Source organism: Pseudorasbora parva, chromosome 21, assembly GCF_024679245.1.
Source record: "Pseudorasbora parva isolate DD20220531a chromosome 21, ASM2467924v1, whole genome shotgun sequence".
NCBI classification, from domain to species: Eukaryota; Metazoa; Chordata; class Actinopteri; order Cypriniformes; family Gobionidae; genus Pseudorasbora; species Pseudorasbora parva.
Genome location: NC_090192.1, coordinates 19,736,664 through 19,751,836, shown reverse-complemented (window position 1 = coordinate 19,751,836; position 15,173 = coordinate 19,736,664). Strand labels below are relative to the sequence as shown.

The 15,173-nt window shown below is 42.9% G+C and overlaps 1 protein-coding gene across 1 annotated transcript; it reads right to left on the bottom strand.

The window, feature by feature from the left end:
• Positions 1 to 10,539: 10,539 nt before the first annotated feature.
• On the bottom strand, positions 10,540 to 14,326 carry aqp8a.1 (aquaporin 8a, tandem duplicate 1). Its single transcript, XM_067429924.1, has 5 exons — positions 13,539 to 14,326; positions 12,956 to 13,082; positions 12,619 to 12,833; positions 11,017 to 11,151; positions 10,540 to 10,811 (listed from the first exon to the last, which is right to left on the bottom strand). Exons 1-5 carry the CDS (start codon positions 13,796 to 13,798, stop codon positions 10,769 to 10,771), a joined length of 780 nt encoding a protein of 259 aa, XP_067286025.1. The 5' UTR covers positions 13,799 to 14,326; the 3' UTR covers positions 10,540 to 10,768.
• Positions 14,327 to 15,173: the final 847 nt, after the last annotated feature.

Here is a 15,173-nt window from a genome sequence, read left to right as displayed (position 1 = left end):
CGCTTTAAGGTGAACTTTGAGCCAAAACGTTATATGTTGAAATGTGATATGTTTTACAAATTATAGGAATATATGAATATAGTGAGTGAACAGAAGACAGAGGCCATGATTTGATTTCTAAATTAAAAATCATATATATTCAATTATCATGTTTTTTTGGCCTGCCTGTCATACATAGAAATTATAAACACATAAGAGAGAACCAACAAAATATTAATAACAGATTATGGTGTAGTGGTCAATGTATTCCGTGAGCTTTTTGCCTTTTTTTTGCAAAATAATTTTGTCAGATAAATACCTTAACCAAATTTAGTTTTTGAGTTTTTGTTTTGCCCTCATATTTAAAATATATTTTAAAAATATATATTTTCCTCATATTTTGATGGTTTGATCAAACTAATACTGTGTTTGTGTGTATACACATAATAGCATTATGACCTAATAATGTATTGGTCCCCCGTTTTTCTGCCAAACAGCCCTGACTCGTCAAGCCCTTAGACTCCACTAAACTCCTGAAGGTGTGCTGTGATATGTGGCACCAAGATGTTAGCAGCAGATCCTTTAAGTCCTGCAATTTGCTAGATGGGACCTCCATGTATAGACTTGTTTGTTCAGCACATCCAACAGATGCTCGATCGGATTGAGATATAAGGAATTTGGAGGCCAGCTCTACACCTCAAACTCCTGAACCATTTATTCTTGGAGGCAGGGCACTCTAACATGCCAAACGAGGCCATAGCCACCAGGGAATCCTTTTCCATGAAAGGGTGTACATGGTCTGTGTAACAAAGTTCTTAATGTGAGGAAGGAAGAGGACACGGGGGTCGGCTGGACGGTTGATGCTCTTTTATTTATCAACTCAATATCAAAAGCACACTTAGTAGTGTGGAGATTCTTTCCAACTCCAAACACTCGCGATCACTTCCGGGTCGGTACTTCCGGCTTCCGGTTTCTCAGTCCGTGTTTCAGCATCAACCGTCCGTCTCTCTCTCTTTCTGGTCTCTGGTTCCGCCGAGGTTTTATACCCTCTCCGCGCTCATTACTGGAACAAGAGACAGGTGTTATTAATCTGCGTCCAACCCACTCACTTACCGCTCGTCCCGCGGCTCTCTCTCCCGCTGCAGACCTCGCTGAACCACGCCCCCCTTGCCACATACCCCCACCGCCCGACTCAGGCCGGGGAGCCGTCCGGCCTGCAGCCCCCCCCCCCCCATTTCTGGAGAGGAAATCGGCCACAGCCATCTGAGCACCCGGCCTGTGGACCACCTTGAATTTAAACGGCTGAAGAGCTAGATACCAACGGGTGATCCGCGCGTTGGTATCCTTCATGCGGTGGAGCCATTGGAGAGGAGCGTGGTCCGAACAGAGGGTGAACTCTCGCCCCAGGAGGTAGTAGCGGAGGGTGAGAACGGCCCACCTGATGGCCAGACACTCCTTCTCTATGGTGCTGTACTTAGCTTCCCTCTTGGAGAGCTTACGGCTAATGTACAGCACCGGCCGCTCTCCCCCCTCCACCTCCTGGGCCAGGACTGCGCCCAGCCCCCTGTCCGACGCGTCAGTCTGCAACAAGAAAGGGAGAGAAAAGTCAGGGGAGTGTAAGAGCGGCCCGCCACATAGAGCAGCCTTCACTCGGGTAAAAGCCTGTTGACACGGCTCCGTCCACTGGACCGTATCTGGTAGCCCCTTTCTAGTAAGGTCAGTCAAAGGGCTGGTGAGGTCCGAATAATTTGGTATGAACCGTCTATAATATCCCGCCAGCCCCAAGAACTGCCTAACCTCCTTTTTGGTCTTGGGTCTCGGACAGGTTGCAATTGCTGCGGTCTTATCAATTTGGGGACGCACTTGTCCATGACCCAAGTGGAAGCCCAGATACCTTACTTCCATCCGCCCAATCGCACACTTCTTTGGGTTGGCCGTGAGCCCCGCTCCCCTCAGCGACCTCAAGACCGCCCTGACATGCTGCATATGCCGCTGCCAATCGTGACTGTAAATCACGATATCATCCAGATAGGCAGCAGCATATGCGGCATGGGGACGCAAAATCCTGTCCATGAGGCGCTGAAAGGTAGCGGGCGCCCCGAACAACCCGAAAGGAAGCGTGACAAATTGGTGCAATCCAAACGGCGTGGTGAAAGCTGTCTTTTCTTTGGACAATGGAGACAAGGGGATCTGCCAATAGCCCTTTGTTAAGTCCAGCGTCGAATAAAATCGAGCCGTGCCCAACCGATCAAGCAACTCGTCAACCCGCGGCATTGGATACGCGTCGAATTTCGACACAGCGTTCACCTTGCGGTAGTCCACACAGAACCTGACCGAGCCATCTGTTTTGGGGACCAAAACTATCGGGCTCGCCCAGTCACTGTTGGACTCCTCGATTACTCCCATGTCGAGCATTGCGCCTAATTCTTCCTGAACTACCCTTTTCTTGTGTTCAGGCAAGCGATACGGCCGGCTGCGAACTACCACGCCCGGCTCGGTCTCGATATGGTGCTGAATCAAGTCGGTACGTCCCGGTAGGGGCGAGAACACGTCAGCGAACTCCGCCTGCAATTTTGATAAATCAGTGAGTTGTAACGGTGAGAGGTGATCTCCCCCAGGGGCCAGCGCGACTGATTGTGCTTTAATGCTCGCCTCTGGCCCGAGATCATCCTCTCCCCCGATCACCGTTGCCAACAACACTGATTCCACCTCATTCCATTTTTTTAGCAGGTTGAGGTGGTATATTTGACGTGCCCCGTTCCTATCGGATCGTATCACTTCATAATCAAGCTCTCCTACCTGTCGTGCGACCTCAAACGGCCCCTGCCACTTTGACATTAATTTTGAGCTCGACGTAGGGAGTAGAACGAGCACTTTCTCTCCCGGTGTGAATTTGCGTAGTTTTGTACCCCTGTTATATGACCGGCTCTGGCGGTCCTGGGCTTGCAACAAATTCTCCCTCGATAGCCGCCCCAAGGTGTGGAGTTTTGTTCGCAAGTCCAGCACATACTGAATTTCGTTCTTGGCCAAAGAAGGCCCCTCCTCCCAAGTTTCTCGTAGGACGTCCAGCACCCCCCGGGGCTGCCGTCCGTAGAGAAGCTCGAAGGGGGAAAACCCCGTGGAGGCTTGCGGGACCTCCCGCACAGCAAATAAGAGGGGTTCTAACCACCGATCCCAATTTTTGGCGTCTTCCTGTACGAATTTACGGATCATGGATTTAAGAGTGCGATTAAATCGTTCGACCAAGCCGTCTGTTTGTGGGTGATAGACGCTTGTTCGAATGGATTTAATGCCCAATAATCCGTACAATTCGCTTAACGTGCGTGACATAAACGCCGTGCCTTGATCAGTGAGGATTTCCTTCGGAATCCCCACTCGGGAGATTAAACGAAACAGTGCGTCCGCAACACTCTTCGCAGAGATGTTGCGGAGAGCCACTGCTTCCGGATATCGTGTTGCGTAGTCCACGATAACTAGCGCAAAACGATGTCCGCGTGCGGATCGCTCTAATGGCCCGATGAGGTCCATCGCAATTCTCTCGAAGGGGACCTGCATTAATGGAAGGGGGCGCAATGGCGCTTTTGGGGCGGCCAGTGGATTCACCAACTGACATTCAGGACAAGACGCGCACCACCTGCGCACATTGTCATGAATGCCTGGCCAAAAAAATCGGGTCATTAAACGATTCAGCGTGGCCGCCTGTCCCAGGTGGCCCGCCATCGGGTTAGAGTGAGCCGCCTGGAAAAGCATTTCCCGGCGGCTCTTTGGTACTAACAACTGGGTTGTATCTACCTTTGTCTGAGTGTCTTGGGTCACTCGATACAACCGATCTTTTATTATGGCAAAATAAGGATAGGAGACAGGCAAGGCAGGTTGGAGAGACTGTCCGTCGATCGATCGGACCTGCTGGAAAGCGTTCTTAAGGGTGTCGTCCTGGGACTGCTCCAGAGGAAAGTCATCGCGGTCCGAGAGAATTAGTCTCTCAATCCCGCTCGGTTCCTCTGGAGTTGTCTCCGAGGGTCCCGGTTCAGTCTCCCCAAGCTGTACTCGCACCGCCCCCTTCCTTGCCTTTTTCCCCCAAGCGGCATCCGCACACAACGATCCCAATAAAGCCGTAAAGGCGGGCCAATTCGTCCCCAGAATTAGCGGATGCCGGAGGTGTGGACTAACCGCCACCTCTATACTATGCTTTTGCCCCCGAAATTGTATCGTGACTGGGACAACCGGATATTCCACCACATCCCCGTGCACACACCGTACCTTAACCATGCGGCTTGTATCCAATGCCCCAGGCTGCATCAGGCTTTGATGGATCGAGGTTTGGTTACATCCTGAATCCACCAAGGCCTGATATGTACCCCCCTTGATACTTACAGGAATTTGGTACTCTCCTGCTTGATCGGGGGTGGTCCGCTGGACGTCCGGGATCCGGATCATTGTCCCGATGTTCATCCTCGGACATCGGTCCACAAAATGATCCGGATCACCGCACCGCCAGCAGGCCAGCCCAGGCTTACCCGCCACCCCTGCGGCGGGGAGTGGGTTGGACAATGAGCGCGGGGAGGGCGCGGAACCAGAGCCACTATCACCCCCCATCCCCAGCAGCCCCGCCTCCCTGGGCGGAGCCCGCGAACTCCCGAGCGGTCCAGGGCCCATCCCACCCCGGCCTCTGGGGGAAATCCGAGGAGGGCCCGGAGGGCGTGACCTAGGGAGAGGGATAGGAGGAGAGGGAGACACAGAGGGGGGAGAGAGAGAGCGAGAGGTTAAAAGGGGTGCGCCGACCCCCGGGCACGCCACCAGGTGGTCCTCCGCCAGGTGGATGGCCGTCTCCAGCGACGTGGGCCGGTGGCACTGGACCCACTCGGCAGTTTTCCTTGGGAGCCGAGCGATGAACTGCTCCAGTACCACCAGATCGACGATGTGGTCCACGTCGCTTCCGCCGGCCAGGAGCCATCTGCGGCATGAGTCCCGGAGCTGTTGGGCCATCGCGAAGGGTCGGCCGGCCTCCCCCCACTCCAGGGAGCGGAACCTCTGTCGGTGTTGCTCCGGGGAGCGGCCGACCCGCTGGAGGATGGCCTTCTTTAGGTCATCATAGTCCAGGAGGTTCGCCACCGGTAGCTGTTGTGCAGCCGCCTGGGCCTCGCCTGTCAGCAGTGGTATCAGGCGCACCGGCCACTGTGCCCGGGGCCACCCGCAGGCCTCCGCGGCCTTTTGAAAGAGGTCAACGAACGCCTCTGGGTCATCCTGTGGCCCCATTTTGTGCAGGGGCACGTGGACCGGTGCGCTGGCGAGCCCGGCGGCTTCGGTGCGAGCCTCCCGGTCGATCCAGCTCCGGAACTTCTCGCGGTCCTCTTGCTGGCCTCGGACAATGGCCTCGAAGCGGCGCTCCTGGTCTGACCGAAGGTCCAGCATGGCTTGGTGTTGGTCCTGATGGAGGACCGCGAGGGATGTAATAATGTCCGCAAATGGCGAGGCGGAGGGCGTCTGCATGGCGGCGGCGCTGTCCTACTTCCTCCCGGGTTTCGGCACCAATGTAACAAAGTTCTTAATGTGAGGAAGGAAGAGGACACGGGGGTCGGCTGGACGGTTGATGCTCTTTTATTTATCAACTCAATATCAAAAGCACACTTAGTAGTGTGGAGATTCTTTCCAACTCCAAACACTCGCGATCACTTCCGGGTCGGTACTTCCGGCTTCCGGTTTCTCAGTCCGTGTTTCAGCATCAACCGTCCGTCTCTCTCTCTTTCTGGTCTCTGTTTCCGCCGAGGTTTTATACCCTCTCCGCGCTCATTACTGGAACAAGAGACAGGTGTTATTAATCTGCGTCCAACCCACTCACTTACCGCTCGTCCCGCGGCTCTCTCTCCCGCTGCAGACCTCGCTGAACCACGCCCCCCTTGCCACAGTCTGCAACAATTCTTAGGTAGGTGGTACGTGTCAAAGTACATCCACATGGATGGCAGGACTCAAAGTTTCCGAGCAGAACATTGCCCAAAGCATCACACTGCCTCTGCCGGCTTCCCAGCTAACAGGGAACGTTCTCAGAACGTTGGCTAACGTTCTCTGAAAGTTCTCTCAACGTTATCAAAAAACGTTCTCGCAGTAACGTTATTAGAACGTTGTGCCAACGTTATTTGCTATAGAGAAACGTTCTAAAAACGTTAGCTATAAAACGTTATTCTTACATTGTTAGTGGAACGTTTTAAAAACGTTACTACATTAAAAAAAGTATTAGTCATTACAAATTAGTCATACAGCTTTTTTCTCAAACTTCAGATACATAATTTGTATATCCAGAGATAACTTAATGACACTTAAATGCTATTTTCGTGTATATATTAATTTTTTTACAATCAGAAGAAAAATCTAGTAAACTAATTATGTACTAAATATAAATGTAATATAAATATAAAAGTCAATTATAAAAGTGGTTTTAGCTTTTTTTTAAAGAAAGAATAAGATGTCAATAAACAAAAGCAAGTACAGTAAAGGAGAAAACAGGAATATTTTATTTGATCATACGCCACACCCTTATAAGAACGTTATTTAACGTTCTTAGAACCTAATGAGAACGTTAATACAACGTTCCACAAACTGGACATTTCAACGTTCCTAGATCGTTCAAAAACGTTTTTAGAACTTAATGGGAACGTTAGGGAAACGTTCTTATAACCTAAAATTGTTAGCTGGGTTGCCATCCCATAGTGCATCCTGGTGCCATGTGTTCCTCAGGTAAGTGACGCACTCGCACACAGCCATCAACGTGATATAAAAGAAAACATAATTAATCGGACCAGGCCTTGGTTCAGTTCTAATGCTCAAATGCCCACTGTTGACGCTTTCGGCAGTGGACAGGGGTCAGGATGGGCACCCCGACTGGTCTGCGGCCCCGTACCGTACGCAACAAACTATGATGCACTGTGTGTTCTGACACCGTTCTATCAGAACCAGCAATAACTTCTTGAGCAATTTGAGTTACAGTAGCTCATCTGTTTGATTGGACCACACGCGCAAGCCTTCGCTCCCCATGTGCATCAATGAGCCACCCATGGCGGTTGGCGGTTCACCACTGTTCCTTCCTTGGGCCATTTTTGATAGATACTGACCACTGCAGTCTGGGAACACCCCACAAGAGCTGTAGTTTTGGAGATGCTCTGACCCAGTTGTCTAGCCATCACCATTTGGCCCTTTTCAAACTTGCACAAATCTTTACACTTGCCCGTTTTTCCAAGGCTACGTTTTTCCTGCTTCTAAAACATAGACTCTGAGGACAAAATGTTCACTTGCTGCCTAATATACCCACCCACTAACAGGTGCCGTGATGAAGAGATAATCAGTGTTAATCACTTCACCTGTCACCTGATTTAATTGTTTTAAACAAGAAGTTATCAATTTTTTAAAAAGTCAATGCTGTCTCAATAAAACATCAAAGACAGAATACGTTTTTGGGAAAGTTGGGAAGTTATTTGTGGAGTGATGAATCACAATGAAACATGAGTTGCATGGTGATGCATCAGATAAGAATGTGTATTCTTAGGCCTTGTAAATTACCGGGTCCAGATAGCCTTAAGGTCAGTGTTTTAACTGACCCATTAACAAAATTATATAAACTTTTATTAGACTTAAATTGTACCGAATATGTGGAAGTTAAACATTTAGAGGACTTTTGCCTTGTGGCTTTGACATCAATACTTGCTACATATGGAAAGGTTAATTAGCTATCATTTTAAACCATATACACTATATTGGAAAAATTATTGAGACACCCCTCCAAATCAGTGAATTCAGGTGTTCCAATCACTTCAATGGCCACAGATATATAAAATCAAGCACTTAGATATGCAGACTGCTTCTACAAACATTTGTGAAAGGGTCACTCTCAGGAGTTTGGTAAATTCAAGTGTATATTCCACGGTCAACTTGTTAGTGGCATTATAGCAAAGTGGAAACAATTGGGAACAACAGAAACTGAACAGGAAAGGCCACGTAAAATCACGGGAGCGGGATAAGTGCATGCTAAAGAGCACAGTGTGCAGAAGTCAGCGGCATAGCACCAAATTTTGGGCCCTGGGTACAAACCATCTTGCTGGGCCCCGTACCAAATACCATAGAGATACCAATGGGTGGGGTATTGCCTTTTTATCATAAAAAAACACTTAAAACGTAAACCAAATAAGCCACACTCTGATTAATGTATATGTATGTATAGAAAACTGACTTCTAAGATGTGAGAGTGAGTTTGGTGTGGAGAAGCTTGACTGGCCTGCACAGAGTCCCGACCTCAACCCGAAAGAACACGTTTGGGATGAATTAGAGACTGTGAGCCAGGCCTTCTCATCCAACATCAGTGCCTGACCTTACAAATGCACTTCTAAAAGAATGGTAACAAAATTCCCATAAACACACGCCTAAACCTTGTGGAAAGCTTTCACAGAAGAGTTGAAGCTGTTATAGCTGCAAAGGGTGGGCCAACACTATATTAAATCCTAAGGATCAAGAATGGGGTGTCATTAAAGTTAATGTGCATGTAATGGCTGACATCCCAAAACGTTAGGCAAAAAAGTGTATATTAATTTCATGTGTATATGTACATGCCCTTTTTAATGACTATACCTCTGCTTTTAATAATGCAATTTGCAAAATGCAAATAAATGTACTCTTAGAATGTCTATTGCTTTCATTGGATACGAATGAAATAGAATAATGCATCTTAAATCATCCAGAGCCCCTGACAGAAATACTTTTATGTAATCAATCTCTAGAAATTGTCAAGACATTTAAGTATTTGGGAAATGAAAGCTCTAGCGTCAAGTTCTGCCAGGAAGATTCAATGTATGTCACTCATCTCATCTCATTCAGACCTAACCAATATGTCCTAATTCTCAGAGTATAAAAGATGCCAACACTTACCTCCATCTTCCCCACCACCACCACCAGTATGGTCCCTGCCTATTCCCCCCAGGGGGTCTGCTGCGCCCCTGCCTTCATCTTCAGGCAGGAAATGCGGATAGGGCCTATGCCAAAGAACCTCTTATAATACTTGCTGGTCTGTTAATAAACTTGTTTCTTTATTGTACTTCACCTGGCCTCCCGAGTCTTTCTGGTAGAACTATAATTTTTCAGATAATGTAGATCATGTCTTCAAGAAAGCAAAGAGGTTGTTCCTGTTAAGGAAACTGAGTGAATTATTGGTAAGCCAAGATGTTTTGCAAAAAGTTTACATTAGTTTGAGCGTTTTAGGGTATAATATAACTGCTTGGTTTGGAAGAATAACATCTGTGAATAAAGTTAAGCTAAACAGGATTATAAGGAAGGAAGGTAGGTAAAATAATAGGATCCAAGCTAAAGTAAATAGATTGATTATATGAAATTGCTTATCAGAGGAAAGATTTGGTTATGACGAAAGATATAAAGCCCACATATTTATACTTTTGAACAACTATCCATCTGTTAATCGTTACAGAATACCAAAAGCAAACAAAGCAATATAAAAACAAACCTTTGTGCCATATGAAAAAGGTCTTCTGAATAAGGGGTAAGAATGGAGTGATGTAGGAATTAATATGTTGATCTGGCGGTTGTGTTTCGTTATTGTTGTATGCACTGTGTACATTATGTATTATTAATGTTGATTGCAGCTAAGGCTGAAAAATAAAGTACTACTTATTAACCATGATCCAGACAGTGCGGAGTCTTTAGAAATCTGTTGAGAACTATATTAAAAATGCTTTTTTGCCACAGTGAAGCATGAAGGAAGAGGAGACAACCAAGAAGTGACTTGATAAGTCCATCAGACTCATGTTTTGGCCTGGTCAGAGTCGAGATTTAAACCCTATAGGGAATAATGGTCTCACATTAAACTCAAATGAACTGGGAGATATTTGCCACTACTCAAGAACTGTTTAAAGCCATTAACATTGAGTGCAACAACACTTTCTCTTCTTCCTGTAAAAAATGTCTGCAAGTTGTGGAAGGATATCCCATTCTTATCTACAGTATTTGTGCAAAATTTTGTGACCAGAAATTGCTAATTTCCTGACCAGTGATTTGTGATTAAAATGGTTAAGACCATTAAAAGAGCACTAAATATTTTGCCACATTTGGATCGGCCTTTTTTTAGTTGCACAGGAGTGTGTGTGTGTGTGAGCCTGTTTATGTGGTTTTTGAGGACACAAATTTGTACTACATGGGTATTACACTGGTATTACACTATAAATGTGGTTTATGAGGAAATTTCAAATGTCCTCATATTTCAAATAGCTTTAAAAACATACTAAATGATGTTTTTTTGAGAAAGTAAAAATGCGTAATGTTTCCTGTGATGGGTAGGTTTAGGGCCAGGGGCAGTGTAAGGGGATAGAAAATACGGTTTGTACAGTATAAAAACCATTACACCTATGGAGAGTGTCTGTAAACCACATAGACCAACGTGTGTGTGTGTGTGTGTGTGTGTGTGTGTGTGTGTGTGTGTGTGTGTGTGTGTGTGTGTGTGTGTGTACAGGTGTGCTGCATATTTACATATTACAAAGTGAAAAAGTAAAGAAACACATTCAGACAATATCTAACAAAAGACTTTATGCTTATTAACATAAAACAGAATACATAATGGCAGGCTATAAAACTAAAACAAACAAATACGTTTGTCAAGAAGACAACGAAGCATCAGAATACAGAAACGTTTTGAATACTGCACTAATATAAATGTTTGACAATATCATACAATGCTTTACACATTATCTTGAATTTAAAAAGCTTGCAACATGAGATCCATTGAGGTCCTCCATCTCCATCATTTGAAAATAACACGAATCTTCTTGTCTCCCATTATCAACCTAGAATGAATCAAGCGATTAATCAAAATACTCATACTCACATACTCATACTTAAAACATGAATAAAATATAATTTTTTCTTTCAATATGAGCAGCTTTAAAATTAAATTATTCGTCATATATTGTTTTAGATGATACACTAAATGACTTTATACTCCTCAGAAAACCCTTCATTGTGAAAGGAAAAAGTGAGTTGCAAAAATACCTCACAAGACTGACAGTGACCAAAGCGCCAGTTAAAGGTCCCACCCAATATATCCAGTGGTGCGTCCAGTGACCGGACACTATCGCTGGCCCAAAGGCCCTTGCTGGATTCATACACGCTCCTGATATTCCACCCCTGTTTGACATATAAGATGAAATCAGTTAAAGCAGAGCTTCTCAAAACTGAAAAAAATCGCCCTAAATACAGTCTTTCAGCACTTTTTTAGAGTTAGAGGAATTAATGTTTCCTTTTGCAATTATTATTCTAAGGCTCTTAATGTCTTTGTTTCCTGTAACATAGCCTGGGATGTCCTGTTTGTTTGGTTGCAAGTCTCCACATTGAAGTGTAGCGACTTGTGAGAAAATCAGTTTTGTTTGCAACAAACATCTGCTCATAAAAAAACATGAAACGTATGATGACAGTTAGGGGAGAGCAGGGAGTGTTTTAATAGAACAAAATAAAACATCATCAGTTTGACCAATTAGAAATGATCTGTTGAGGTTGGCGGGGAAAAAATCACTATCATACATCACCACCACCAAGAGGGGAGTCAGGGGACAGCAGTACAAAAAAAAAATCTGAGTCAAGTAAAACCTGGTTAATAATTAAATTATTATTAGTATTGGTAATAATTAATAGTATTATATTTATAGAGTTTATTAGTGCATTAATGTAGAAGTTTATTAGGATTATACTATACAAATATATCATCTAACAGCATAGTCTAAAAACATTTATAACATGGAAACATTATAAAACAAAACATGTTTAGAGTTCTTAAAACTGTATTTGTGCTCTATTTTATTTGCTGATTTAAGTTCAAATGTTTTTATTTTTATTAAATGATTATTTTAATTACAATGAACAACATTTAAAGTGTCCATACTCTTATCAGTTGTGTTACAGTAGTAACTCTTTGTAGTAACAGTAGTACAGTAGTAACTCTAATTTAATTTTGTTTTCTATTTGACACTAATCTAAACAGTTCAGGTATATGAAGTAGATATCTAAACTATTATTTGTATCAGATACCGAAAAAAAAAAAAAAAAAAAAAAAAAAAAAAAAAAAAAAATATATATATATATATATATATATATATATATATATATATATATATATATATATATATATATATATATATATATATATATAATAGTATATATATATATATGTACACACACACACACACACACACACACACACACACACACACACACACACACACACACACACACACACACACACACACACACACACACACACACACGCACACACAAACTGTGTAAAAACACTGTAAATTACAACAAGTACAACCAACTTGGATGTTTAAGTAATTTCAACTTAAATTAGCCTACATTAAAGTGACTTAAAATAATAAATAGGATAAGAGTTGAATCTTGTATAACTTATCAAAAAAGTTGCAAAATGCTTAATTCCTTTTGATGAGTTAAAACAATTTTAAAACATAAGCTGTCATAACATTGATCATAGATTGATCACAGACTTATGTTTAAACAAAATGTTTCCAGTATTTCCTATTGTTAAACATTTAACACAAATATAATTTGTTTGTGCGTTTGTGTGAAATATTAGTTTCCTACCCAGCCAAAATATTCGCAGTCACGGTGAGCCCAATGCAGAAGGGAGCGAGATGACTTCGGGTCCTTCCGTTGACGGCACCCATGCTCACAACTATGGTCAAGAAGAGCGTCATTATCATCTCGGCCATAGTCGCGGAGCCGACGCCATGAGAGGACTGAACGGCATCAAATGCTGCTCCAGTCGCATTTCCAAATGCCTCGTTCGTAGTGACAGCCTACAGAAATAGACGAGAGGAAGTTTACATCGCATTGGTCAATAGAGTAAACGATGAGCCATAAGGCTTCACCGTGTCAAGTCACAAACACAAATAATAATAGAGAAGCTTTGCACACATACTTTGGCAAGGCCGGCAGCAATCACTCCACCTAACATTTGCGAGAGCACATATGGCACCAGGAGCATCAGCTCCATTCCTCCGATGAGGTAAACACACACAGACACGGCTGGGTTGAAGTGACCACCGCTGGAAAACAAGATCATAAAAGGATATCTGTTAAAACTTTGAAATAAATATATTCATAATATATTATAAATATATATCAATATCAATAAATATATTCAATATTATAATCTATTCATATAGTTTTATTGTGCATAGCATTAATGCAACATTTTAATTCTTTATAAAGACATTTCTGGTTACATTAATCATTGAATACTAACTGAAATATTCAGTTTTTAAAATATTGTAAATATAACAAGCATATATAGGGTGAATTCTGGTTAATAGGGACACTTTTTCCAAGTCATCTCAATGGCAAAAAGTGTCCCAATCACCCTGAATTCACCCTATATATATATATATATATATATATATATATATATATATATATATATATATATATATATATATTCTAAACATTATCAACATTAGTTGTATTCTCTATTTGAAAGTCTAGTCAACTGGAAACTTGGTTACCTGATTTCTCCAAAAATGGCAATTGCTATGGCCAGCGCTAGTCCATGTGCCAGGGCAGGCTGGATGCTCCCGCTGATGCCCACGTTACCCATGACCGACACGCAGCCCACGAACATGAAGAGAGTGGAGCCGAGGATCTCTGCCAGGCACGGCTGGATGTAGTGCTCAAAGAAGGACTTCTTAGGCGTGTTCTGATGGCTGTCCCCTCCATCGCCCGTGGCCACTGTAAAGAGCTCTGATTTGGACTCCGCCGAGGTCATTTTGTCCGTCCGAAGCTTCAGGTGTTCTGTGCGCACACACTGCAGCTTTGAACTGATAAAGGTGGACAGAGGATGGGGTGGAGTGGTTGTAAGGCGGGCCAACAGTCTCCCCTGTCATCACTCTTGGTGGCTTGGGAAAAACACTTTACAATTACAGCAGTGGAGAGCATTGTTTGGGGGGTGACGGGTTCAGGATATAGCTTATCATCCACCAGCCTACTATTACACAACTGAGGACAATAAAAAAAGAGCATAACGAACTCATATGTCACTCAAGGTCTTCTCGGCTGTCTTATGCAACCGAATTGATCGGAGTTAATGCAGTTTCCCAAAGTTTATAAATCTAATGGCATGTTATAGATCGTTCTGCATTTGAGCATGGCCTAGGGCAGATTTTGCATTTATCATCTGCATTTCTCACTCTCATGCATCAAATCGGGGTTCCTGCGGCAGTAAATAACATCACAAGGTCGCTCTGGGTTAATGTTTCTCTTGAGGGACTCACTGACAAAAACGAAAACAGAGAAAGACTGCAGGATGCCTGGCGTTGACGGCTAAAGAGGAAACATTTCCTTTTTTTGTGTCTTTTAATCGCCTTTTGTTTTCTAAAACTACTTCCTGGTGATTATTTGTGACGTTTGAAAAACATGCACAACCATTTCAACTTTTAGGGTCTGTAAGATTTTGTAAAATGTTTTTGAAAGAAGTCTCTTATGTTCACTATGCCCGCATTTATTTAATCAAAAATACAGTACAAACAGTTGTGAAATATTACAATTTAAAATTACTGTTCTATTTTAATATATTTTAAAATGTCATTTATTCCTGTGATTGCAAACATCAATTTTCAGCATCATTACTCCAGTCTTTAGTGTCACATGATCCTTCAGAAATCATTTTAATATTCTGATTTAGTGTTCAAGTAATAGATAAGTCTTAAGAAAGTCTTAAGTCTGAAAAAAGCCATGCCATGTTAAAAATGTACATCTTATGAGCTTATTGAGAAAAATGATGTGCTTATTATATATCTGTCTATACCCATAAGTTTAATTTAGTTTATAACTACATTTTAATCAAATATAAAAATACATTTATTACTGTAAATTAAAATTTCATTTTATTTTTCAAATAATTAAAAAATATATTATTTTGCATAGTAATCAGATATTAATATCAAATATTAATATGTAAAATATAATTTCTTTATGACATTTCTATATTAGTTGATATTCTTTTTAAATATTGCAACTACAACAAGCATATAGTTTAAATATGTTATTAACATACATTTATAATATATTACTTTTTTATTTATTTGTGTTCTCTATTTAATGTCAAGCCATTTCATAACTTTTTTAACGAAAATGTGTGTGTT

Excerpts from the sequence above, each read along its gene's own strand:
- aqp8a.1 (XM_067429924.1), bottom strand. The coding sequence starts at position 13,798 with ATGACCTCGGCGGAGTCCAAATCAGAGCTCTTTACAGTGGCCACGGGC. Across the intron at positions 12,834-12,955 it reads TTGCTGCCGGCCTTGCCAAA|GCTGTCACTACGAACGAGGC; the intron begins GTATGTGTGCAA and ends CTATTTCTGTAG. Across the intron at positions 11,152-12,618 it reads ACTGCGAATATTTTGGCTGG|GGGTGGAATATCAGGAGCGT; the intron begins GTAGGAAACTAA and ends TATGTCAAACAG.